The 26,927-nt window shown below is 38.4% G+C and overlaps 4 protein-coding genes across 9 annotated transcripts; 3 read left to right on the forward strand and 1 right to left on the reverse strand.

Moving 5' to 3' along the window:
• Positions 1-5,136: 5,136 nt before the first annotated feature.
• Positions 5,137-7,859, reverse strand: LOC135607935 (uncharacterized). The gene is made up of 2 exons (XM_065100196.1): positions 6,883-7,859; positions 5,137-5,509 (listed from the first exon to the last, which is right to left on the reverse strand). The coding sequence occupies exons 1-2, from the start codon at positions 7,811-7,813 to the stop codon at positions 5,484-5,486; spliced, it is 957 nt and encodes a 318-aa protein (XP_064956268.1). The 5' UTR covers positions 7,814-7,859; the 3' UTR covers positions 5,137-5,483.
• A 491-nt stretch (positions 7,860-8,350) lies between these two features.
• Positions 8,351-10,468, forward strand: LOC135613145 (pectate lyase-like). Its single transcript, XM_065110197.1, has 6 exons — positions 8,351-8,679; positions 8,859-8,900; positions 8,983-9,640; positions 9,722-9,825; positions 9,931-10,069; positions 10,168-10,468. Exons 1-6 carry the CDS (start codon positions 8,489-8,491, stop codon positions 10,390-10,392), a joined length of 1,359 nt encoding a protein of 452 aa, XP_064966269.1. The 5' UTR covers positions 8,351-8,488; the 3' UTR covers positions 10,393-10,468.
• A 7,022-nt stretch (positions 10,469-17,490) lies between these two features.
• Positions 17,491-19,980, forward strand: LOC135607940 (protein NRT1/ PTR FAMILY 4.6-like). Of its 3 annotated transcripts, none has more exons than XM_065100204.1 (4): positions 17,491-17,588; positions 17,655-17,760; positions 18,108-18,325; positions 18,426-19,980. In XM_065100204.1, the coding sequence occupies exons 1-4, from the start codon at positions 17,586-17,588 to the stop codon at positions 19,842-19,844; spliced, it is 1,746 nt and encodes a 581-aa protein (XP_064956276.1). In that variant the 5' UTR covers positions 17,491-17,585; the 3' UTR covers positions 19,845-19,980. The 3 variants fall into 3 exon arrangements, with proteins under 3 accessions (XP_064956276.1, XP_064956287.1, XP_064956293.1); XM_065100221.1 differs by having other exon boundaries at positions 17,571-17,588; positions 18,076-18,325; XM_065100215.1 differs by having other exon boundaries at positions 17,531-17,760; positions 18,076-18,325.
• Positions 19,981-20,535: 555 nt separating this feature from the next.
• Positions 20,536-26,541, forward strand: LOC135607944 (small GTPase LIP1-like). 4 transcript variants are annotated; one of them, XM_065100233.1, is made up of 8 exons: positions 20,536-20,681; positions 20,795-20,960; positions 21,868-21,959; positions 22,042-22,183; positions 22,913-23,217; positions 24,564-24,617; positions 24,700-24,830; positions 25,910-26,541. In XM_065100233.1, exons 2-8 carry the CDS (start codon positions 20,864-20,866, stop codon positions 26,103-26,105), a joined length of 1,017 nt encoding a protein of 338 aa, XP_064956305.1. In that variant the 5' UTR covers positions 20,536-20,681; positions 20,795-20,863; the 3' UTR covers positions 26,106-26,541. The 4 variants fall into 4 exon arrangements, with proteins under 4 accessions (XP_064956305.1, XP_064956300.1, XP_064956312.1 ...); XM_065100228.1 differs by having other exon boundaries at positions 20,540-20,960; XM_065100234.1 differs by having other exon boundaries at positions 20,542-20,960; positions 25,913-26,541.
• Positions 26,542-26,927: the final 386 nt, after the last annotated feature.

The raw sequence follows: 26,927 nt of genomic DNA on the forward strand, positions 1-26,927 counted from the left end.
ATTATTTCTTAAAATATATTTTCCTACAGGATTTTTTATAATTTCAATCACAATATATTCTATATATCAAAACATTAGTTTTGATAATTGTCAAAATTTTGACCAGTTGACAGTCTTAAAATCTTATTAAATAATATTTTAATTTTTAATTTCTTAAAATGAATCTTACATGATATCATTTGCAAGAAAAATAAAATATTGAAATTGAAAGTGCAAATGAGTAATTTCATTGTTGCATGGAATGGAGAGGAATGTGAAGAAAGATTGGGCTTAACTTGATGGCTGCTGTGTGTGTGTGTGTGTGTGTGCATTGTTCCCACCAAGAAATGGCTTGGGGCTGAAAGAGGCACCAGGTGTGCAGAATAAGAATTTATTGAGGCACTGACCTGGGGTTATGGCAAAGGGGAGAGAAATTGACATTTGATTGAGAAAGGAGGAGTGGGAGTTTGCCTTTGGAGGTTGAATTGACTCATGTCATGAGGATCTCAGTGTGATGGGCACAACTTTAACCATTCTAGAGGATGGAAAGAGAAGGATAAGAAGAAAAAACAATGCTTACTAAGTCAAAAATGAAAAAGTGCATTAGAGAGAGATTATTAGTAATTGTAGGACCATTTGAAGGGATAAGATTAGCATGAGTTAGATAAGAAATCTAGGGGAGGTATGGAATGTCTTTTGAGTGTGTTTTGTTTATTCGGAGAAGATGGATGTTGCTATTCTTCTTCCATGGAAAGTGTGTTGCGTGTATCGTTGGCAACTCTATGTTACCTTTTTCTTTCCATAAAAACTTTATATTCTCTAAAAAACATGTGTATGATCATCTCGCAAAATTAGCTAATTAGCTTTAAACAAAATTAGCTAATTTTGATCACACAATCTTGCAAAATTAGCTAATTAGTTTGCACATCTATTTAGAGCTAATTATATATTAGTTCTTATAGTTAGTTATTTTTAGTATCTCGATCTCTATAATTTAAAAAATTATATTGATATCTCTATAATTATGAAAATAAAATATTTATGTTTATTTATCCTAACATTATCGATTTTATTAACGAAAAAATAAAAAATAAAATTTTAATTTTAATATTTAAAATTTAATATTTCAGTTTTATCATTTTAATTTTAACAAATGATGTTGTCGCTTAGGGCCACGAATGACTATTGTGGATGAGAAGAATAACGGTCGGATATGAGGATTGTTTGACGTATGTATCACTAGTGAAAGGTGAGTGTTGATGCTAATGTAGATGCTGAGTAGTTCTTTTATCACTCAACAATTGCATTGATTTTAATGCATATGCAAACGAACAAAACGATTACTCGTTAACTATCAACATCAACGTAAATATATAACAACTCTCACCTCTCATTATCGTTCTCCTTATCCATAATAACCACTTGTAGCATAATAATGTTATTACCCACCACCACCAATTAAAATATTAAAATTATTTTTTTATCTTTTATTTTTATGTTTTCGTTGGTAAAACCGATGACATTATAGTAAATGGATCTAAATATTTTATTTTTATAATTATATGAATGTTAATATAATTTTTTAAAATATAAAAAAAAATTATATTAAAAGGATAGATAACTACATAAGATAATAAGATAATATGTAATTAGTCTCATCTTAGTTTTTAAGGAGGACAAAGTTATGCCAAAATAAAAAATAAAATTATCTAAAAATAATAAAATTGACTTTAGATATGTCAATTTGCACAAGAAATCATACCTCCTACTAATTAATTTATTGATAAATATATTCAGATATGTGATGGTCATCATCTGAACCAGCTAATTCTGTGAGTACAGTGTGGTCATCTAAATTTAAATCCAGAAATGTATTCACTTACTAAACCGAATGGACTGTGCATGTACAAACACACAGAAAAGCCATACATAAGAGACAAAAAGAAGAAACATTTAGGTAAATTCTCAAATCAGGTATCACATCAAAACTTAGTTAGAGAAACACTTTCCAGTTGATTAGTTGCTTCAATGGCTTATTGCCTTTAAACATGTTTAAGGGAAACAGTGTAACAGAATAGCTTCTTAATCACTGGGATCTTGTGAAGCTTTCTTGAGGCATGAGGGTTTTGTAGTTTGGCTTCAGTTTAATCTTCTGTAGACCAACTTGTTTGGCTAAATTTAGGTCTCCACTAGTCTTGACAAATCTTGAGATAAGAAGAGGTCTACCAGTCCCATTCAGAGGATATTTTGAGCAACAAGAGAACAGACCCCATTCCAAGCTAACAATTGGATCCATCAATATTAACTTTATGTTCAGTTGCATCTGATTAATCCTCAGTTGTTGGAATTCATGTTTTTTTCGATAGTCAATTTAAGATGAATTAACTCGTAAAATAAGAACCCGAGTTGAAATTTTAAATTTGAGTATCTAACTCATCATCGTCATCGTTTGTTTTGATATTCTACTTGACTCGCTTAAATCATGTTTTAAGTTTCATCTACAAATTTAAATAGAAAAATATATTCGGATCTTATCTGAGTGCCTCGATAGATAGTTAATTATGTTTGTATTTTAATAAGATAAAAACTTTCTTCTAAAATATGTTAAAATCATATTATACCTATCTTCCACGGCATTAATCACTTACAACTTAATACCTTTGTTCTGTCACACTCTATTGCCTTTGCAGTGACAAATGTTTTCATGCTCAAGAGAACCTCATACACTGTGTCTTCATGGTGCATTCTTGGAAGTTACAGCATGAGGGATGCAGCCATCCTTCCATACATCAACCCCATGCCATTTCTAATTCTCCAGCATATTGAAAGTTACAGCATCTTTCCACTCTTCAGAAAACTCTACCAGATACATGATGGCTTGACTCTATTTTTGCACTCATGAACGTCATTAGAAAGTACTTAATTCAGTGTTTGGAGCTTAATCTTCAAAGTTCCTTCAATAAATGAGCTTCACGAATTAGCAACCATTTCTAAATGCATTGGCACCTTCATGCTTTTCTTCTAATGCTCGACCTCTTCTTCACGAGAGTCATGCGAGTGTTATAATCTCCTCCACTTATCATTAATCGTGGTCTAATAATTGCTTGCCTCAATAAGTTCACCATCTCTAACCTGAACTATGATTTGAAATTGATTAAGGGTAATCAACATTTAATATGTAATGATGATTAACAATTAAGAGTAGTAAAGGACAATTATGCCTCATCAGCAAATCAATGAACAGCTAAAGGGGCAAAACAACTTTTCCACGCAAATGAGAATCTTTCTTTCATAAAGATTGAAGAAGCATTTCATTGAGAGAATCAAATGCAAGAATATTTTGAAGCAAACACAAAAGAGAAGAAAAATTATGTTCCTGCATGCATGAAGAGAGGAGCGGTTCTAACACCACCAATATATGCCCACTACATGTGTAAGTGGGATTGGCAGCGGTTGACAGGAAGAGACGTGAGCACACATGGATTCGAGCATGCAGACTTTTCATGCAAGAGATCACCATGGGTGCTCACTCTCTTCTGTCAAACTCCATCAAGCTCGTTCTCTCCTTGTAGAAAGCCTGCATGCATCAAGATCATCCATGGAGAAGGCCAAGCTGGTGAGAGACAGGAGGAATTGCCGGAACACCGTAGGGTTTGTGTGCTTGATAGAACACAGCAGGATTTGAAGGATTTATATAGAGGTGGGAAGTACCAGAGGGAACCTGTTTTGCACTTTGAATGGAATCAGTAGTCACTTGCTCTATCTGCCACTACTCTTTATAATAAGCATTTCCTTTTTCTGCTCCTATCAAATCTCATCCTCATCATACCTGTAAAGCTTTTAGGTTGTATGAAACCCCCATCACCACTGCTCTCGCCTTCCCTCTCAACCAATCAATCACCTTCCATTCCTTACATTTATATATATCTCTTCAGAATGATAAGATAAATATATTTATATCATAGACAACTCAGAGTGGATTGTAGCATCTGCTTGTTTATATCCAACGCATATATATGTAGTGCAGCACCAAAGGGGATGGAATTAGGATGTCTCCTTCGAATAAAAGAAGCATGATTTCCATCTGTATCTGCTCATATTAGGAAGCAGTAATCTAACATCGCAAAGATGATTTCAGAAGAGGAATACATGCATGCATCACTGCTTGTGTCATTGGGATCCTATTCTACTTGTCTTTTGGTTCTTTGGTTGATCTTTAAAATAGGAATATGTTCTTCGTGGATCTAATAAGCACTCCACCTGTGATGTTTCAGTGTGTGAGGGTCATTTGCTCTACAATATGTTCATGGATCTAATAAACACTCCACCTGTGGTGTTTTAGTATGTGAGGTTTTCCAAACAATTCATATGCTTTACATCTCATGCAGTCTATGGAAGCAGCAAGTGAAATAAAAAATTGAAGCATTTTTTGAAACTTTTTTTTTGATAAAAGAAGCTATTTATGTTTAGCCCCAATTCTTTTATTATAGACTACTCTGCTGAGATTTATGCTATGAGACTATCTTGTTGAATTCCTTAGATACAATTATCTTGTGTCCATAAATATTTAGATGAATCAGAGGTAAAACAATAGAGTATAATACCAAAGCCAGAGATCTTGCATTTAAATCTCTAAAAAAAACATTACTAGTAAAATTGTTGCTAAGCGTAATCTTAGCATTCCTTCATCTAACAGAGTATTCCAGTATATGGGATATCCATGCATTTGTTGTATCACCAGATCATCTCGAGACCAAAAACACATTTACTAGTTCTCATTTGTTGCTAACTTGGCTATCTCTTAAGTATACTTTATAAAAACATTATTTAGCTGACAAATACCTTAGAAAGAATTATAATGCATTTCTAGCAGAAGAAAAAAAGAGAGAGAATGGGGGTTGGGTTCTATTAAGAGCAAAATTGATGTAATAATTATCAGTGTCAGCAAAAAGAAACTTCAGCAAAGACTTTCAGACCCAACCTACTGATACACAGTTTCATTAAAAAAATTGCTCTATCTTTAATCTCAGTTTATAAATATTAAAATAAAAATAACACCGGGAAATTACAAACTAGGAAAATTTTCAATGCTATAGACTAGATTTGAGAACCAAGATGTAAAACTAGATTCCATCATTATAACTACAAGAACTAGACTTGGAATAATGATTTCATACCCCTCAGATTAAAATGTAAAAAACTAATGCAAGTGATGTTTCCCAGCTGCAAACATGGAAGAATAGAACATTGCAAAAACAATATGAACCAAAATGCTAGAAATAGAGCTTTGTGAACATGTCCACCCATCAAAGTAGGTACTAGATGAAGTAGAAAAGCATCTTATAAAATATAGTATCGACAGACTTGTCTCTGTCATTCAAATCATCTTGATTTCTCTCTTCTGATGGTCAAGCAATTTTAATGAGAATGCAAGGGCTATCATTTTCCAATTCCCTAAATATAAGGCAAAGTGAAATCCAAGAGCATAGTTGCTGTCAGCACACCTATAAGCCCCTTTGACCCTTCCACCCTTCAAATTAGAAAGAATGAAAAAAACAAAGAATCAATGAGAGAAAACCAATGGCAAAAACAACATTCCAATGTCAGAATGTTTGAGCATAGAAAACATGCTAATAAGCCACTCAGCTACTCAATTTCAGGTCATTCTTACAATATAATAAACTTATCTGCATCAAAGCACCTACACCACCAAAAGTACTCGCTAATAAACAGGCAAGCATCACATGAATACATCTAAAGCTCGGATGAAGTATTCAATTGATATCAGTAAAATTGTCCATCCTGTTCACAAGAGAACTACTTCATCATTTTCAAACTTGAATAAGTCGGCAAATAACTATGGTTAACAAGCATATCTATACATTTTATAGTAAAAAGCTACAAGAAACTTCAAGTATAACCACACTTTTAAGTCGTCCACAGTGGCAACCATGCAATTACATAATGTTACAGTAACTTGTATTATGTAGTATATCAAACTGCATATGGAAGAGGCTGTGAATAAGATATTATTACTACCAGTAACTAAACTAAGCAAGATGGTAATTACAAAGTGTCCGATCTCAATGATTCTCCTGGCATCTAAGCAATATTCATGTATCCAGCAATGGTACAATCATAATAAAACAACAAAACCAAGATGCTCAAACCACCAATTAGAATCCAAGTTTCAAAGCTTGAACTCATGGTGGAGCAATACAAAGCTAACTAATATATTACATTGACAAGTTAAACAAAAGAAGTTCATTAAAAGATGCAACCAGGCAAGATCAATTTTCGCCGACAAAATTGTTATGAATTAATTGATCAAACTAGTACCAAAAACCACAGAAGAAATGTGAAGATCATAAACATCCAATCTAGTGAACATGACACAATAAAATATGCTAGACCAATGACATCTACCAAAACGAAGTCATTCATTTTCATTCTTAGAGGGAAAAAAAAAGAACCAACGTCAACCTCAGAGTGCCCTGGTTGGTCATTTAGCAATAAACAGAACATGATGTAGGAAGCCAAAAAAACACCAAGGTTAAAGTTTAGACATAGTGAACAGAAACGAAGTACAAAACATAGCTGACGGCAATATACAAACACCTTACCAAGGAAGAAAACCATTACCAACGAATAATAAGAGAAGTGCTCAGCATAATCCATTAAAGAAAAGAACGTAAAGAAACACTAAAATTCTCCACAAGACAAGACAACATAGGACTTTCCATTTTTTACATTAATAGAAAACAGAAACAAGTTTCAGGTGAATGATTAAAGCAGTCATGAAACACTAACATTTTGACTGAGCCATCTATATTCTTCAACCATAAACTAGCATCCAGCAAAAGCTTCAACTACTCATTCAATGGCTTCTCCACTCCAACTTACCTTTGGGTCTCGTCCCTAATTGGGGCTTGCTTACACGAGACCTTTTTCCATTTCTCCAGGGACAGTTCTGAGCAGCCATGACACCAAAAACAATCGCTGTCTTGCCAGGAGATTGCGAGGAACCATCTTCATTGGTCAGTTTCTTGGTGTCAATCGCGCCTTTATCTGGATCCTCAGGAAGCTTTCTCTTTTGGCTACTGCCCACCTTCTTCCCAGATTGTCTTTGCTGTTTCAGTAAAGACCGCTTCTTCCTCTCCGCCTCCAGTGTCTCCTCATATGTCGATCTAGATGATACATTCTTCTCACTAGCCTCGCTTACAGGTGTTTGCTTGTTGATGTCAACCGCGCCTTGCTCTGGATCCTCAGAAACCTTTCTCTTTTGGCTATCGCACACCTTCTTTCCAGATTGTGACGGCTGTTCTATCTCGCCAAATTCACTTACAATGGTTGCAGATTCAACAGTAGCTCCATAAGCGTTGAGGTCACGCGAGTTCGACCCGCTTTCGTCTTCCTTTGTTGATTCTCCATCCAAATTCTCGGCCTGGGAAACTGAAGCACATTGAAAGTGCCCCTCTTCGGTCGATTTGTTGGCACCACAGCCAGGAGGGAAGATCCGGATGCGCGAAGCAGTGTTCTTCCGCGAATCACGATCGCGCTTCTCGGGAAGGGATAGCTCCTCAGCACCAGACGCCTCCGTCTCATCCAAACCCCCCTGCGAAGGCTCCGACGCGCCTGTCCCATCAGACACCGGCCCTCGTTCCGCAGGCGCGATATCCGGAGAGGAGCCCTCGTCCAGCCCCCCATCGTCGGTGGCGGAGCTGGAACCGGAGGGGTACCCGGCCGATGGACTGCATCCCGGCGGGAATGTGCGGACAGCGTAGGCCTGCAGTCGCCGCCACTTGGGGCCGCGGCTGGTGTGCTTGGTTCCCATGCGGGAGAGGCGACGAGTATTCTAGGGATTTGACCTGGATCGATTTGGGAGTTTCTGTAGCAGGTGATGATAGCTTGCGGTCTAGGCCGGCCCAAAACCAGGCAAATTGGGAATAGCTCATCATTGTGGTCTAGACCGGCCCATTACCGGGCGACTCGAAAATAAATCGTTATTGCCGGCTAGCCCGGGTCTAGATTATCTATTTATCGGGCTAAGCCGGCCCAAATCTGGGTGAATTGTGAATAACTGGGCCGAGTTGACCGTCGCCGAAACGTACTCGATAACACGACATTATCGTCATTGACCAACAGTAAATCCACAACCGGAGTTTTTGCTGCGTTGACTTTGAATATTTATCCTCTTTTTACTCGAAACCAACCAACACAACTCGGTGCGGCACAAGTGGATCTAAAAGAAAATGACGAGAATAGAGGATCTCGTCGAATGAGAGATCTGAGAAGGATGAATGCACCGAGTGTTTCTATTTCGATCTATATATAGACACGAAATCTGTGACTCCCATGTCTTCTCGCACCCTCTTCCTCCTTATACAACGTCCCTCTGCCTCTTCTATCTCTCGTAAGAGGCCGAGAGGACAAGTTCTGGTCCGGTCTGGTACTGCATCGAAGAAAACAAGATCGTAGACGAGGAGGGAAAAAGAAGGAAGGTTGTGTGATGGAGTCGAGGCCGAGGTTGTTCTTCTTCTCCCTCCTCTTCTTGGCCTCCGCTGCCTTCGCCAATGCCCATATCGCCGACTTCGATGAGTACTGGCAGAAGAAGGCCGAGGTAGCGCAATCCAAGGCTCGCAATTCCTACAACCCCGACCCTGAGTCTGTGACTCGACATTTCAACGAGGCAGTGTATGAGTACGTTTCCTCTCCCTTGTCTTCCTCTTCTTCCTCCATCATTCCTCGCATGCACGCTTCTGTTGGCGCGATTTAGCTTTTGCCGCCCATGAAGATGATTAATCACGAAAAAGACCACTTAATGCTTCTCAGCAGAACAACAGTAATGGTTAGGGTTTACGTTTTGGTGATGTCTGCAGGGAGCTGGAGAGAAACGCCACAAGGAGCGGCCTTCTGTTCCCGTATGCCCCTGTTCTTCCTCCATCTACGTGTACAGCAGAACAATTATGGTGATTAGGGTTCATGTTTTGGTGATATATGCAGGGATGCGCAGACAAACGTGACAAGGAGGGGCCTGCGCGGCAAAAAGAGATCCCATGGCCCGTGCCTGGCGACGAACCCGATCGACAGGTGCTGGAGGTGCAACGAGAACTGGATCCACAACCGCAAGCAGCTGGCCACGTGCGCCAAGGGTTTCGGCCGCCACACCACCGGCGGGAAGAACGGGAAGTTCTACGTCGTCACCGATGCGTCCGACGACGACCTCGTCAACCCTAAGAAGGGCACCCTCCGCTACGGTGTGATCCAAGACCGGCCGCTCTGGATCGTGTTCGCCCACGACATGGTCATCCGCCTCACCGAGGAGCTGCTCGTCAACAGCGACAAGACGATCGATGGCCGGGGCGCCAACGTCCAGATCATGGGCGGCGCCAGCATCACTATCCAGTACGTGCACAATGTCATCATCCACAACCTCCACATCCAAGACATCAAGGCCGGCAACGGCGGCATGATCAGGGACTCCGAGCACCACTACGGCCTCCGAACCAGGAGCGACGGTGATGGCATATCCATCTACGGTTCGAGCAACATCTGGATCGACCATGTCTCCATGTCCAACTGCATGGATGGGCTTATTGACGTCATCGAAGGTTCCACAGCCATCACCATCTCCAATAGCCACTTCACCCGACACAACGAAGTAAGCCATTAGCCAAAAGTTATGCTTCCTCTGTGTTACCATTCTGACCAATCAGAGCTTACGTTGAGCATATGTGAAAAGGTAATGCTGTTTGGTGCTAGCGATGCCTACTCGCCAGATGCAATTATGCAGATTACAGTTGCTTTCAATCACTTTGGAAAAGGCCTTGTACAGAGGATGCCAAGGTTAGAGACGAGACTCTTCCACCATGACATATATCCAAATCCTACACGATCTTGACTGTGACCGAACCAACCGGGTTTATCCGGGTGACGATTTCTTGTCCGCAGATGCCGATGGGGTTTCGTCCACGTTGTGAACAATGACTACACCCACTGGGAGATGTATGCCGTCGGCGGCAGCCAGCATCCCACCATCATCAGCCAAGGGAACCGCTACATTGCTCCATCGAACCCCTTTGCCAAGGAGGTAAACAAGTCGCAAGTCAATTGTCTCTCTTGTCCTCTCCAAGGCTTCCTTTCTTCTATCTGTTTACGTGAAGACGTCGGGTGAAATGTATACTGCAGGTGACGAAGAGGGACTACGCGACAGAGTCAGTTTGGAAGCAGTGGACATGGAGATCTGAAGGTGACCTGATGCTGAATGGAGCCTTCTTTGTGAAGTCAGGAGGAGGTGGGGGATTGCAGAAGTACGACAAGACGGATATCATCAAGGCCAAGCCGGGGAGTTTCGTGACGAGACTTACGCGCTACTCTGGGGCTCTCGACTGCTTCCCCCAACGCCCATGTTGAGGTTTTAGAAACCTGTTCTAGGAAGAGAGAGAGAGAGAGAGTGAGAGAGAGAGAGGGGTTTCGGGAGTGACAGAGCACAGATATATATGCTCGAGGCTCAAACAAGACGAGAGAAGAGAGGCAGACATAGGCAAGTAAGGTTGAGAAGAGATTTGGCTATGTATTGTGTATTCTTTCGTTGTTTGAGACTATAAAGACCAGTTTATGGCTAATGCTCGGTAATCCAATCTTTATTATCTTCTTCAAGCTTCTATATTTACTTAACACATGTCCACCGAATGCACTCTACACAAGTCATAAGGAAGCCAAACTAAAGATTAATATTTTTCCTAAAATCACAACTTGAAGCATGGGATTTACTCTTTGAGTTTCATATTAGTAATTATAGATATATTTATGTATGCATATGTGCATATGTATACATCTACATGTATACGTAGACTCTGTTTCGTCGAAATAATAGGCTCTCTTAACAGGATTAACCGTTGAAATTAGACAACTTATATTGATTTCTGACTTTTTTGTGTCAAATAACTAATGGCAGTAGATTTCCTGAATGTGGAATGTTGAAGATTTTAGCTTTCAGATCCCATCTCAGTGATTATCTTGAGACTGTGACACAGTTAATCCATCAGCAAATGAACAAAACAAATAAATCTTGATGGTGTTTTGTCTTTAATTATCTTTTTCCCCAGTTGCTATTGGGAAGCAAGTCTCACTTGCATGATGTTGACCCAACAAAAAAAAAATCCATTTATTTCTCTATTGTTTTGTCTCAATTCCTTCCTCTTCACATAATCATCATAGTCTTTGTATTTGCTTCTCTGGTTGCATCTTTCAAAGATTTTAAAGGGGAAATCCAAAGATCTTTGCATCTTTCAAAGATTGTAATCATCATAGTTTATAATCATCATGGGCCTATTTAGGCTTGAAATTCAGGGTAAATAAGCTTGGCTTTTCCGGTTCATTAATCAGTCTCAAGTGTAATCTTTACATTCTCATATACTCAGGATATTGAATTTTAATTTCAAGTGAGATTGCCAATCTAAATCTGCTTTGCTCCACTCAGCATCCTTCATTCTTTTGTATTAACACACATTTCTTCCCACACATTGAACTCTGCTTCATAATAATTGTGCTTCAATTAAGTTCTCTTTAATTGTTCTATTACCAAAAAGAAAAGCAATTTGCAACTGAGATATCCTCCTAAAGAAAAATTCCCTTTTTTCGAAAGGAAAAGTTAGTAGTAATCTGCAACATTTGCGTATACAGAACTTAAAATTCTGACAAAAAACACATTTTTGTGGATTATTCAGAAGTGAAATCAGATTAAAGATTCTTTTTGTGAGTAATGAACTTCACATAGATTCTTTTTGTCGGTGGCGATCACAGTGTTTAGATCATAACAAAAGCTAAAAGTGTGTTAAGAACTTCTGAACACTCAAAAACATTATTCACTTGTCAAACTTTTTAAAATGACTACAGCTTTGAGATGCAGTTCCTGCTGGTGCTAAAGTTATCTGTTGATGGAAAGACAGCCTTCAATTGTACTATTATTTGTAAAGAACATATGTTGCTGAAAGGCAGATGCTTTCAAATAAGCATGAAATCTATATCTTCTGCAGCTATGATTCTTCTTTTTGATAAAATATAAACAAGTTAGGGATCTTCAATCTTCAACAAAAGGTCCAGAATGATTTAGCATTTAGTGGATTTCTTGTGATGTATTTCAACTGATTTGATTCTGCATCTCTGTCCCTTCAAGGGTCACAAAACTGAAGTCTATGAAATCATATATCCCTTATACTAACTTGGTGTGCCATTAACAAGGATAAATACATAAGAATATATTCCAAATTTGGACTCAAACACTTAATTCATAGGCTTTTTGTGATTCCATACTTTTCCAGGTTCAATATGCATTGTAGGAATTCTTTAGTGGTGTCATCTCTTTTTTCTTTTTACTTTTTTGGTAAAAGGTCTGCCTAATGAAATTAATCATAGATTGGTCCCAGTGGACTTTGGAAGTATGTGGATGTGACTAGCATATAATCTGCAGCCACCAGTGAGTACCTTCAGTCACCAAAAACTATTGATTGGTGGATACCATCTGGGACATGAAAGCTAACAATTTATTCCATCTTAGTCAAGAACAGCCAAATCATCCTACATGCCTAACAAGTTCCTAACACCACCATGGCTTCTGACCTAAGATCATGACACAAAACTTCATAATATTCTTTGAGATTCTTCGATAAACATCTAAAAAATTAGGGTGTGTCCTAATGGCAATTACCTTTTGGTAATATCTCTGTCTGTCTGCTAAAAAGGTTTAAGAGAAGGTTTCTGAAAGGAAGCAATTGAAAGCATTGTAAAGTATGAAGCAGCACCCTCATATCGGGAAGCATAAAAGATGAGCTTTTGTTGCCTTGAAAATGATATATGATACTTCATGAATTCTTCTTTATCCAAACGATGAAATGAACTGTGTGTCAATATCAAGGTGAAGATAGAGATATGTTTGAGCATTGCCTTCTACTTTGCACCAAAACAATTGGAAGAGGAAGCTTAATCAAATCCCAACATGAAACAATGGTATGCATCAGTGTTCTGGTCATTTACCTTGATTTTGAATTGCATTAAACTTCAAATGTTCTGGCTCAATGCCTCTAATGGTGTGACCTTCTTTGTCAATGGCTCTTCACAGCTTGGAAGATACTACATGGAACTGAACGGTGTTGGACTTCGATTAGGTACTCAGTGTTGGACTGTTGGATTCAGGTGAACCGAAAGCTTTGAGAGCGTTTTTGACTTGAATTCTCCTCGCAGACTCTGTGCCTTTTCATTGACTATCTCACCATTCCACCGAAAGACCGAAGCTAAAAGAAAAGAGAGATCTTTCAAGGATGATTTCTTGCCTTGTTTTCTCCTCTCCACCGTCCAAGATGTGAAATGCGTTTCATACTATCCACAATTCTCTGTTGTGATTCTTGCCTGTTATGATAGCTAAGTCCGTAGATATTCTCTGCACTTCAATTCCCAGTTCAACTCAACTCCCGTCTGTGAGAATCATGCTGTTTAGCAAAGTCAAGAGCAGGCATTTGATGGTCATGTTTGTTGAGCATTGGATTTAGGTGAAAGATCTTGTCACATTGACAGTGACTCGAGGAATAAGAACACACGCTGCAACAAGGATGAGACTAAAAAATGAATTATCCAAAGGTGATAGAATGCCACAAGCACAAAACAAAAAAAAAAGTAAAAGGAGGATAACATTGTGCAATCTACACTGGTTGCAGCAACAGTTGCCACTTGAAATCTGGACATAAAATAAGATCACATGATATGAACTTGACACTAAGTGTGTCATGGGTCAAAAAGACAAGTAAAGATATCAAAAAGTTCTATGAAGTTGCCATCATTAGCTTATCAAAGTATTGGTCTACCTTTATGTATTTAGAGAGGCTAATCAAGTTGAAGATTTGTCTGAGAAATTATGCATGCTTATTAAGCATCAGCATAGTATTGTATTAAGTGAGCATAAAGGCCATGCTATGTGTGCAGCATGATGCAGATGGCAAAAGAAAGCAGTAAATGACAACAGCTGCATAAAGTGATATCTTCGCAAAAGTTGCATGAGATAGAGGATGTAACTTAAATATTAAGTTAAAGCAGATCATTAGATTCAGAAGCCAGGAAGATCCAAATTAGAGTCAAAGATAAGTTTAAGCTAATTATCTGATTCTGACTTAAGCTAATAGGAATTCTAGTCTCGCTGAACTCGAAAATTTAAGGTTATCCATTGATGCTTTCCTAATATTATACCGACTATCATACCATCAGTATTCTTATGTTTTAATCTAATAAAACAATTAACCTCTTGAAACTGAATATTTTAATTTTATATTAATAATATACATTCATTAGTCTTTGTTAAATTAATATAAAATTTAATAAAATCATTAAATTAAAATATAAAATATAAACATCTTTGACAGAATATAAATATTTATTTTGGCTTACAGTTGGGACAAGAGAAACATCTCTGTTAAAAATACTTTTGCATTAATTTGGTCTGAAATGCATCTGGCATTAGAATTTGGCAAAGTTGTAAAGCATTTATGGTCCAGAGAACTCAGTGGGACGACAATGTTTCATAATTGAACAGAATAGCCACCATATGAACTTTAATTCTGATTGATGGGTGGTCGTAATCCAGCCGGTGGTCCAATTCCCACCAAGTCCACTATGTTCCGATTCTAATACTGTGCAATGAATCCATACAGGTGCAGAATGTCTGCATGAGAATATGAACAATTGCATTCATATAGAAAAGAGACTGTATCCACCACTGACATGGAAAAGCCTCTCTTCTAGGAATGATGCTAAATCCTTTTCAATCTTCACTGCACAATCTGTCCTCATAAACTTCAACAAAGTCTATCTCATGGACAAATCAAATAGATTTTGTTCAACATAGTTTGGAATATTTCCATGTTATACTCAATAATATGCAGGCCATCACTAATCACACACACCAACAGATATGAAACAAGTGCTGATTCACCTAAAGTCAATGCAACCTTAACTCACACAAAAAATAATTAACTGTGGTACTCTTTATCATTTTCTTATTATTTTAAATACAATTTTATATGTTATTTCCTCATGCTTATCTCTAGTGCGAAAATACATTTATAATGGGGAAGAAAATTGATCCTCAAACCATTTTCATCTCAACAGTCATTTTGGTTCATCACCTTAAAAAATTCATGTACAGTCCATTGTGTCATATCCATCGGATGAGTGCCAAATCCTATGCTTCTTCTAGGAATTTAGATTCCCAAGTCAATCAGAGAAAAGGAGGACATACATTTTATGCATGGTGAAACTTCTTAACATATTTCTTCTTTCTTTCTTTCCCAATCAAGTGTTCACAATGTTTTAAGTCCTTCACTATTGGTGCAAACCTAGCACACTATGAACTCTCACTGTCATAGCAGAGCTGGTGCTATACTGCACCATATTATATTTTGAACACTTGGAATATTTTGAGGAACAGTGTGTTGGATTTCAGAATAACTTTGTAGATCAATTCATGGGAAGGGGATTCGTGTGGCAGAATGCAAAGTAGATCATGATTATATAAAAGCTGTTCTCGTTGACCTTTCTTTCGATCAAGGAAGGGCGACCAGGTAGCTTCATGCAAAAGCAATTAAAATAATATTATAAATTATACATCATGATTATAAAAATATAATAATATTTGGACCAATTTATGATAAAAAAAATCTCTAGTATATATTTTTCTAATAGCGATATTATTTATATTGACTATCGCTTGTTTGTATCATTGTTTGTCTCATCGGACCCTACCCCTACCTTCGTAGATTCTAGTGGATTTACCCTTGCACGCCTCGATCTCACTATTATTGTCGGCGGCACAAGTGGCCATTAACCATTGTCGTCCTAACTCTCCTTTCCTCTACCTTGTGCGACCCACTCCCTACCTCCATGATCGTAGTCCCCTTCGCCCGCGCTTTCGTCATTGGCCACTTATGCCGTGGGTAAGGACGACAAGGGCGAGGCATGTATGGGCAGGTTTGGTGTGGGCTAACGAGCTCTGTAAACATGGGGCAAGTTTAGCGAGGCAGAGAGGAGAGGAGTTAGGGTGATGAGAGTCAACGATTACTTATACCATGGGCGAGACATGTAGAGGTAGATTTGATGGGAGCCAACGCGAGGAGGGCAGGAGGTGAGGGTAGTGGTGGGTTCGATGAAAATAGGAATAAAATGATCTTTTTATCTAAAGAGGGTTAATTTATGAGAATTTCTCAAAACTATAAGTTTTTTTTTTAATTCACCCAATTGTTTTAAGATATAAAACTTACTAATTATTATTTATTAATCATAATTCGGATTTTAAACTAACTAAAATAGTATTATAAACCAAACATTGTGATTTTAAAAATATAACATTATTTTAGTGTCTAAATTTTTTTAACTAATATATATATATATATATATATATATATATATATATATATATATATATATATATATAATTTTAACCTATAAATGATATGATGCATGCCTCTTTCCTTTTTAGCACAATAATACTCAAGAATACGAGGGCAAATATATCATCCTTATATAAGAATTGAGGCATTTAGAAATAAATTTTATTTCCTCGCTTGTATAATTAATGAAAAAATTATCAATTAATTTTTATTAATCATGCTACACAAACAAGGAAAAAAACTAATGCAAAGTAGAACACTAATTATAGAATATTTTAGTTAAGGAAAAAAAAAAGTCCCTTGGTTACACAATGTCTCAGCAGCAAGTTATGAATGCTATGGTCATGGCAACAGGGTGTTATATTAAATCTGGACATGAGTACCTATCTCTCCTTGGGATTTATCTATATATCCAAACAACATAAGATAATAAGAACCTTTTTGTAATATCGTTCATTTTAACCTTTTTGTATTTGTATATGAAAATTTTTTATTATAGTCAAGATATAAAGTGGGAGTATGATAGATGATTATGGATGACCCTTAGTAATTTTATTATATAAGTTACTCTCAATATATTATATCCTTTTTTTATTCAAAATAAATCTATGACCGATATGAAATATGAAATATAAGATGAATGAATGCTCGGAAAGATCGCAAATTTTGTTATTACATTATATCACTTTTCATCTCAAATGTTTGCTAAATTTGATTATATTGGACTTACAATATTCATTCTTTTTTGTTTAATATAGGTTATTGAATGCAAATTCTATATATTTAGGGTATTTTTATGGCATTACCTTCATGACTTTTGTAGGCAGTTGAGATGAAAAGGGAAAATGGGATGAACAGTTTTGGAGTGACCTTTGCAACTTTTTGAGATCAAAAGAACAGTAAACAGAAGAAGAAAATGGCCAAAGGATAGGAAGGAGGCAAACCTAAAAGATTCACTCAAGTGGAAAAGATTAAAGGATAGGAAGAATGGACTGTTGACAAAGACTCATTCTTTTATAACCAGTCATTGTCCATGTTAGGATTGGTAGGTCTACACATTTCTCTTATGTAGTAGGCCCTTCTCTGTCTTTAAATAAGGATCCATCCCAACTCTCTCCATAGTCCCTTGGATTGTTCCATCTTCTTCGCCAAGTCAGAGAAAGCAGAAACAAAATGGTTGGCTAATTACATCTCTCTCTGGTTTCAACATCTTCCTCATCAGTCTCATCATTTTCATGCCAGGAAGAAGTGATTGCCTCTGAAAGATGGGTTGGCTATGTGGATTGGAGGAACCAACCTGCCTTGAGAAGCAGACATGGAGGCATGGTTGCAGCCTCCTTTGTGCTGGGTAAGCTTCCCTACAGAAAAAAAGCTTCTAATTCTTCAGTTTTGATTACTAATGTACTTGCAGCACAGTGTCAATTCATTCCTATCAATCTCATAGCTTTGTTTTGCTGAGTTCTCCATGCATAACTTCCGGTAAAACTTGATCCAGAGCTATAACAACTGATAAATTTGCTTCTGGTTGTCCAATTTCCATCTGTTGTTATGTGAGCTGTTCTTGCTATTGCCATGAAAACAACAAGAGACTACTCTCCTGTCTTTCTTTGTTTTGTTTTTTGTTCAGACATGCATACATATGTTTCTACCCTCTCTTGCGCAGACTTGTTGATTGAAATGTGCAACTTGGTGCAGTGGTGGAGATAATGGCGAATATGGCATTTCTGGCCAATGCAAGCAACTTGGTCACCTACTTGGCAGAGTTCATGCACCTCTCCCCCTCTCACTCAGCCACCACAGTCACCAACTTTATGGGCACAGCCTTCCTTCTGGCTCTGCTTGGGGGCTTCTTGTCTGATGCCTACTTCACTGCCTATCATACCTACCTGATTAGTGCTCTTCTGGAGTTCTTGGTGAGTTCATGTCACATTAATTTCTAGTAGATCGATTCTTCTCTCACCGTATAGATTGCGATGACAAATACTGACCCTTAAGCTTGATTCAACGAAACAGGGATTGGTCATCCTCACAGTGCAAGCCAAATCTCCGGCGCTCAAGCCGCCTCCCTGCAGAATCTCGGACACTTCCCTCGCTCCATGCCGAGAAGTCTCCGGCGGCGACGCTGTGATGCTCTTCGCCGGCCTCTACCTCACCGCACTAGGCGTCGGCGGGATCAAGGGGTCGCTTCCTGCCCATGGCGCAGAGCAGTTCGACGAGGACACCGTCCGGGGACGCAACGCCCGCTCCACCTTTTTCAACTACTTCGTATTCTGCCTCTCCTGCGGTGGCCTCATCGCCGTCACGCTCGTCGTGTGGGTGGAAGACAACTTGGGGTGGCAGTGGGGCTTGGGCATCTCCACCATCACGATCTTTCTCTCCATCCCTGTATTCCTTGCCGGCTCCGCAATTTACAGGAACAAAATTCCAGCTGGAAGTCCTCTCGCCACCATAGCCAAGGTCTTGGTTGCTGCAACCATGAACCGCGGTTGTAACCAGAACGTAAGAAATGCCGTGGTCGACATGATCCCAATTAGCCCTGTGAGGACTGCCGAGGTGGAGGAGGGGAAGGCAGAAGAGAAGAGCAAAGAAGATATCATGGACGCCGAAGGTCCAAATGGAGAACTGAAGTGCCTCAACAGAGCAGTGGAAGGAACGCCCACGCACAGAGCTCTCGTGTGCACCGTAGAAGAAGTCGAGGATGTCAAGATAGTCGTCAAAGTCCTGCCCGTCTTCCTCTTTACTATAACGCTAAGCTGCTGCTTAGCTCAGCTCTCCACCTTCTCGATCCAGCAAGCAGCCACAACGAACACTGGCGTCGGCGGGCTCTCCGTGCCGCCGGCCTCCCTCGCCACCTTCCCCATCGTCTTCATCATGGTCCTCGCGCCGCTCTACGACCACGTCATCGTCCCCTTCGCACGCAGGGTCACCAAGAGCGAGGCGGGCATCACGCAGCTACAGAGAATAGGCTTCGGGTTGGCGCTCTCGGTCGTAGCCATGGCCGTGGCGGCGCTGGTCGAGGTCAAGAGGAAGAGGGTGACGAGAGACTCCGGCCTGCTCGACTCCACCGAACGACTGCCGATCTCCTTCTTCTGGTTGGCGTTCCAGTACCTGTTCCTGGGCTCGGCGGACCTGTTCACGCTGGCCGGGATGCTCGAGTTCTTCTTCAGCGAGGCGCCGGCGGGGATGCGCTCGCTGGCGACGTCGCTGTCGTGGGCGTCGCTGGCGATGGGGTACTACCTCAGCTCGGTACTGGTAACCATCGTGAACGGTGTGACCGGTAGCGGACACCACGAGCCATGGCTGTCGGGGAGAAGCTTGAATCACTACCACCTCGAGCGGTTCTACTGGCTCATGTGTGCTCTGAGCTCCGTCAACTTTCTACTCTTTGTGTTCTGGGCGAGACGGTACAGATACAGATTCAATGCACGCTAGTATTAGTCTGCAAACCATTCTCATGCTTCATATTGGAATCAGATGTATAACTAACTCTGAATGGATCCAAATTCTGTAAAAGCCATTATTTAGCTACTACTTGATGGCCTTCTCATCTGTTCTCCTTCTTCCCCAATTTTTGATGTCTTGGTTTATCCTGTGACACATTTAGTGCCCAAACACAAAAGCACCAAACAACATAAAGAGGGATCGATATCGATATACTTTCTAACACATGACTTGTCCCGGAAACTTGACTGTCACCTAACATGTCACCATTTGTCCTTGTCAATATGGGCATGTGCTTTAAAGAGTTACTGTAAGATTTTGTCTCTTTGAAGTCTGATGGACCACCCCAAAAAAAAAGAAAAAAAGAAAAAGAAAAGTCTCTATGTTTTTTGGATTGTTTTTCATTAAATAACTTTATAAATTATTAAACATGAACTTTTTAAACAAAATTTAAAATAATTTATAATGTATATCAACATAATTTATAATTTAAAAATAATGTATATCAACAGAATGTATATCTAAAATAATTTAAAATTTTAAAATAATTTATAAAAAAACCAAAAAAAAAAAAAAAAAAAAAAAACGAGACGTTGTTTAAGAAAAAAAAAAACAATTTCCGAATTCGCCCAAATAATATTATTATAAAAATACTTAAGTAGGGAAATAAGAGAACGAAAATCTCCGATCTACCCATTGAGGTCCAAATCGGACCCATTTCCATCGATTCCAGAAGCCCCCGATTCGTCTCGACTCGCATCTCGCCAATTTGGGGGCACCTCGTTCCTGTTCGATCGCGAATCGGAAACTTCGGCCGTCGAGATTTAGGTCTCTTGTTGGTTTTTCGTCGGTGGATCTTGGCATGCTGCTCGATTTGGGTGGGTGCTTGTGGAGTTTGGATGAGATGAAATGAAACCCGTCGTTTCCGTCTTGAATTTTAGGGCGCTTGATCTCGATCCTGGATTTCTTCGAGGCGTTTCTTCTGGTCGAAGGATTTGGTGGTGATCACCATGTTTTGGTGGGAGAGGGAGAAGGAGACTGGTAGTAGGGAGCATAACGGTAGTCCTCCTTGTGGCCAGGTCCGCGTTCTCGTCGTCGGCGACGCAGGTATTGGATTGCTGTAAACAAACTTGAGCTGATCGTTGGATAGTTGGTCAGTTTATTTGTTGGCTGTTGCGAGTGCCTCTACATTTATTGCATATTTCTTTCTAATTATTCCTACAACAAGTATGGGAATATGCATGTTCATGATTATACAAGTATGATTAGTTGTCAGTGATACTTGAGATCATTATTAGAAACTTAAGGACTCCCTTCATTGTTTGTGTAAATTGATATTGCAGCTAGTTATATGTGTCTACAGTGAGGTTTTTGTTTTTGAATGTTCTTCTGTGTGAGTATCGTGGAGGGATTATCCTTTTGCTGGAGTAGAGTTGTTTCATGATAGATTGTTGAAGAAGACACTTAGGTGAATACTATTGACAAAATAATAATTTCTCAGTTCTCCTGTTAAAAGGGGTTTTTGAGATTTACTCGGTATACTTTAAGAATCATAACAAATATTCAAATTCTTATATAGTTTCAGTAACAGCCAATGTTCAAATTTATTGTCAGTGAATACAATTGATAGAATTCAATAGATGTGTGGGGTTTTTTATCCCTTTTGTGCAATGTTTCACATACGGATTTTGTAGAAGCTCAGAGTTTGTATTTTAGTGGATCTGGTCATTTGCCTTTTCCTTTTGCATCTGAGACTCTTAGTTTTCGACTATCAAGCTACTGTCTGATTTTTAAATGTTGTTTTGTCCAAATAATCCTCACATGTTGATTTCCATGCAAATTGGTCCATTTAAATTTACTCAACTGTTTTCTGATGAATGCATATATTTGCATACTTTCATATACAACTTATTCATGAACATCTTTGGGGGGTTTTGTTGCATGGAGTGTGCTTATATATGGATATATGTCATTGTAGTTTACCACTTCAGCTTGATCTTTGATCTTGTGTCAGGTGTTGGAAAGACATCCCTAGTACACCTAATCTTGAAGGGTTCTTCCATTGCTCGACCTTCTCAAACAGTTGGCTGCACAGTGGGTGTGAAGGTAATTCTTTTTCTTTTTCTCAAAACTTGCATATGTTTTTCATCAAAGTTAGCTCACAATGTCTTAATGATATCATGCCCAGCATGTTTCTTATGGAAGTGTTAGCAGCTCTTCGAATAGCATAAGAAGTGACACACACAGAGACTTTTTTGTTGAGCTTTGGGATACCTCAGGACATGAACGTTACAAGGATTGTCGATCTCTTTTCTATTCACAAATTAATGGTAAGTTCTTGTGTCTCAAATCGTCAGTGGTCTATTATTACAAGTCACCAGTGTTTGATTTGTCATAGCTTTATTGTACTTAAGATATTGTCATAGCTTTTAAATATTGTACTTGTAGGTATTGTCATCATTATTTATGTCTTCAAGACCAAAAAAAGGTGAAAAATATGTTGCTGAATTATTTTTAATTGTATCCTATTGATTAATATCCTTTACCTGCTAAATTTAATCTAATTGGTATTTTTTTGTTTTATTTGCATTTCTCATGGTAAAATGATATTTTTTTAAGAATTTAATTGGACCTTGATTTAGTTGGAAAATTCTGGTTTCTGTGATTTCAAGGTTGATGAGCCCTTGAACTTATTTGGGCCAAAGCAAATTTGATATAGAAAAGCTATTTCCATCCAGGGCACCAATTAAATTGGAACTAAATAGCATGCTCTCTGTGTTCTTTAACTTTAATGATTGATCTTATAGTCCAGGCTCAGGACAACGTATTTCCTTAAGTTGAATGGGCTGTTGAAGGAATCACATGCATAGAAGCCTGACCTTATGATTATGGATTGTCTGACGATCATCAATTTTCCATGTATGATATTCGATAGTAATAAAGGAAACTGATATGTTCTATGAATACACTTCTTTTTTGTTTGCATTGACTTGCTACAAAAGTGTATCTGCTGAGAGTACATGAATTCTGGTCACCTTTTATTTAAAACTCTTTTGTAGGGGTTATATTTGTTCATGACCTCTCTCAAAGAAGGACCAAGACAAACTTGCACAAGTGGGCTGCTGAGATTGCAGCAAATGGTACATTTTCAGCTCCTTTGGGATCTGGTGGTCCTGGAGGCCTTCCTGTTCCTTATTTAGTTATCGGTAACAAAGCTGATATTTCTGCCAAAGAGGGTACAAGGGTAAGCAGCGGCAATCTTGTCGATGTTGCTCGCCAGTGGGTTGAGAAACAAGGCCTGCTTCCTTCTAGTGAAGAACTTCCATTGGCAGAGAGTTTTCCAGGCAGTTCAGGCCTCTTGGCAGTAAGAAGTTTTACTTTGAAGCTTGAGTTAATTAGTTTTTTATCAGCAATTTAGGCCTTTTCTGCAATGAAGTTACCTTTTTCCCAGTTGCAATTACTGTTTCTCTATGGGTGGGTCTTGGTACAACAGTAAGGTTGCTCTTTTGCGACCTGGGAGACCAGGGTTCGAGTCACGGAAACAGTCTCTTTAAATATTTAAAGGTAAGGCTGCGTACATTGGCCCTCCCCAGATCCCGTATTGGCGGGAGCCTCGTGTACTGGGTATGCCCTTTTTTAATTGCTGTTTCTCTATATTACAATTGGCATCGAACCTTTGATGGTTTTTTTTTTAAATTTTGATGATAAGATGAATAGTAAATAAAATGCAATACCTTTAATAGTTCCCTATTATTTCTAAAAACCCGTTAATGATTTTATGTCTAATAGTACGTGCCATCAGTATAAGCACTTGACACTTGATACTATAGTTATTTCTGTTAATTTATGTCTGATCTATGTCATGTGAAAAAAGTAATTGATATCATCACTGAATTAAGAGATGATGTTGGGTTGGATCGACTTATATAATATTAGCTTACATTTAAGCATTTTGTGCAATATGAATAAATATCAGCATCTAAAATAGGCTAGAAGGATATCGGGTTGTGTCACTCCGAGAAGGGGAGAACATGCTGGCCTTTCTTGCACTTGTTCTGATCGTTCTCTTACACTTGGAGTAAATAGTTGAGCCTTGCAAGATTGTAGGTAGGTAGAAGTCATTTATGGACAAAAGGTTCAATGAATCTTCTTTCTCTTCCATGTAGTTGGTTTGGTTTATTTTCTGTTTTGGGTTTATCCTGATCCTGTTAAATTGGTTGTTTCTGTTTTTTGATGACTCTTCTCTCTGGCTAGTATGCCATGATATCATGGAAGCCTTTTTAAGCTTTCAATTGTTCTCTCCTTGCTGTATGACTATGATTTTAAGATGGATTACAGAACTCCTTTTTCATAACAGTAGACCTTGAACTGCCCATCCTTGTTTGATGCCTTAGCTTGTTGTAACTTCAATCCTCCAGAACAATTCCAACTCTTCCCTTTCTATCTAGCGTATGTAGACGTACTATGTTATATGAGAATATTCCAACCCGTAGTATCTTGTCAAGGTTTAGCTGGAGCTGCCTTTTGCTTTCAGTAATTTATTTTTAGAAATCATGGTGGAAAATTATCTTTGTTCAGCATATACCATTATTGTTTTCGACCATTCAATTTTCTTTGATTGATTCTTGAGACATGGAACAGCATATTTATGTGTGTGGTCAGTAATTGGTCTGCACTTGGATTATTCCTAATTCTGTTAACTATCTCCAGGCTGCCAAAGAAGCCAGATTTGACAAGGAAGCTGTGATTAAGTTTTTTCATATGGTCTGTGTCAATAAACTAATGTTGACCTGTAGATTGTTTTGTGATAATTCTTATTCTTTAACATTGTCATCTGTCTTTTCAGTTGATCAGGAGAAGATATTTCTCTGATGAACTACCGGGTCCTAGTCCATGGTCCATAAGCCCACTCCAAAACTCGCTTCATCTTACAAGTGAGAATTCAAGTGATGAAAATCAACTTCACCGAAGATTGAGGTATATTTTTAATAAATATCAAGTTGTTTTAGGATCATTTACCTTTATTGCTTCTTCTGTTCTTCATATGCAAAAGCAAGTAGTCCTTGCATTTACTTCTTGTTAGCCATTTTCTTTTAGTTAATTTGGGAAATTTATCTTTCTGCATCTCACCTATGGATATAACCTCAAGGACTTCCAATTTTTTTCTTACTCTGACTAAAAAGTCAAAACAATGGTATACATATCTCGAGCTTAGATTCTGTGATGTACTTTATGATACAGATATTTCTTTGTCTGTGTGTGTGTGGTATGACTAATTCTGTGGCCTAATTTATTCAGTTTCACAACATTTATTATGGCTCCACATTAATTGAGTTCCTCTGGACACAATGTTACTCTCTCAGAAAAGTATTAGGCCCTGATGCAGGTGTTGGTTGAATGAAAGAGGCTTCTTTTTTTAAATTAATGATCAGTAATTGATAATAAAAGGCAGATCCAGACAAGTCTGACTGTAGATATAAGAATCCTGATTGAATGCATGTCAGGTTTGCCCTGTTTCTGCAATATGAGCACCTGCAAATGTTCTGATACGGTACTTACAATTAAATTATAAGACCTTTAAGAAATCCACAATTTAAAGTAAAAAAATGACTCATAAGATTTCACGGAAGTTGTGATCTACCAGGCTTTATATAAAAAAAAACTTTGTGATTTAATCAAGTATTTCTGGATCATAATCTTAGTCACACCGAAAGATTCTTGACACAATTTGAAACATATTGTGTGGTTCAATATGTGATTTTAATATATCCTCTACTTTTCATGTTTCAATCTAATATCTTGATCATCCCTGAGGGCCTCATACAATCACATTATCCAGTTCAGCAGTTCTAAAGATTAGGTACTCCGGAACTTTTTTTTCCTGTGATTGTTACGTTATAGTGTTTGTTTTGCCATGCTGATATTTGTTTGCTACTGGGGCAGCTTGATATCATGAGAAGCCAGCACCACCTGGATCGCCTTCATAGCTATTGTTTTTTTGTTTTCTTTTTCCATATATTTGTTCTATTATGATACTAATGTTGACCTTTCTCTAGCAGTTTAAGTGGTGAAGGTTACAAGTCCAGTGTGCTTCCACCACTTCCTGCTCAGCTAAACCTTGCACCACCACCTACACTCTATCCTCAGCAGCCTATGTCGGTGCCTGAGAGCTACAGCTTCCAAAGATTCTCAACCTCTGGGCTGTCTGAAATGGGCAGCACAAAATCAAGTAGAGCTGATATCAATGTTTGATTTCAACATCTAATGGTGCTTCTGAGATTGATGTTTTAATGTGATTCATCCTGCTTGTAAAGCTTTCTCATATCGGTGACGACCCCCTTGGTCCCATGTCGAATTTGCTGCGGATCTTGCCTGTGCTTCTTGTTGCATGACTATATACTCGATTGTTACATCACATGTACGCAATTCTTTTTTACTTGCTATGACTGTATACCGATCATTTTTTATAGAGGACAAGCACCGTTTTGTTTATCTCTTCGTATGAAAGGAAATATACACCGCTTATAAATATTGGAGAAGGCGGCATCTCTTGGGGTTGAATGGTTCCTGTTGCTTATAAACTAGGGAAGTTGTGACCGTCAACTTTTTGTGTTCTCTTTGTAGTGATTTAAGATACCAGTCCAGTAAAGGATTATATGTCCAGTAAAGGATTATATTGTTTGACGTATCATTGTTTCTTATTTATCTGTTTGATGTGGGATGATTTAACTTGGTAATCGTTTGATGGGGAGGCAATTTTCTCTTTGCTGGTCAGTGACAATGGTGTTATTTGGTAAAGCAGGACAATTTACAAGCTTTGGACGGACGGACGAGCGATAAAGCATTCAGGTTTCTATACTTTCCTTTTGCACTGTACGATAGGGTTAAAACTGGTTTGACAAAGCATCCATATGGTATTACTGTTTGGTGTATTGTCATTTTCACGTCGTCTTCTATTTTATATAGTGATATCAGAATATATAGGTTCTTACATCATTTCCTACGAGTACTGTATCGATTTGTTTGGCTGTTGATCAATATTATTTCACTGTCTACCTCTGTCTGAAGCTCGTG

This window comes from Musa acuminata, chromosome BXJ1-2 (assembly GCF_036884655.1).
Source record: "Musa acuminata AAA Group cultivar baxijiao chromosome BXJ1-2, Cavendish_Baxijiao_AAA, whole genome shotgun sequence".
In the NCBI taxonomy this organism is placed as follows: Eukaryota; Viridiplantae; Streptophyta; class Magnoliopsida; order Zingiberales; family Musaceae; genus Musa; species Musa acuminata.

Bases quoted from the DNA above. Each gene is read 5' to 3' on its own strand.
- LOC135613145 (XM_065110197.1), top strand. From the start codon at position 8,489: ATGGAGTCGAGGCCGAGGTTGTTCTTCTTCTCCCTCCTCTTCTTGGCC. The intron at 9,641-9,721 runs GTAAGCCATTAG...ATATGTGAAAAG, and splicing joins ACTTCACCCGACACAACGAA to GTAATGCTGTTTGGTGCTAG. The intron at 9,826-9,930 runs GTTAGAGACGAG...TCTTGTCCGCAG, and splicing joins CTTGTACAGAGGATGCCAAG to ATGCCGATGGGGTTTCGTCC.
- LOC135607944 (XM_065100233.1), top strand. From the start codon at position 20,864: ATGTTTTGGTGGGAGAGGGAGAAGGAGACTGGTAGTAGGGAGCATAAC. The intron at 20,961-21,867 runs GTATTGGATTGC...ATCTTGTGTCAG, and splicing joins TCTCGTCGTCGGCGACGCAG to GTGTTGGAAAGACATCCCTA. The intron at 22,184-22,912 runs GTAAGTTCTTGT...ACTCTTTTGTAG, and splicing joins TTTCTATTCACAAATTAATG to GGGTTATATTTGTTCATGAC.
- LOC135607935 (XM_065100196.1), bottom strand. From the start codon at position 7,813: ATGGGAACCAAGCACACCAGCCGCGGCCCCAAGTGGCGGCGACTGCAG. The intron at 5,510-6,882 runs GTAAGTTGGAGT...TCTAATTTGAAG, and splicing joins ATTAGGGACGAGACCCAAAG to GGTGGAAGGGTCAAAGGGGC.
- LOC135607940 (XM_065100204.1), top strand. The intron at 17,761-18,107 runs GTAAGCTTCCCT...AACTTGGTGCAG, and splicing joins TGCAGCCTCCTTTGTGCTGG to TGGTGGAGATAATGGCGAAT. The intron at 18,326-18,425 runs GTGAGTTCATGT...TCAACGAAACAG, and splicing joins GTGCTCTTCTGGAGTTCTTG to GGATTGGTCATCCTCACAGT.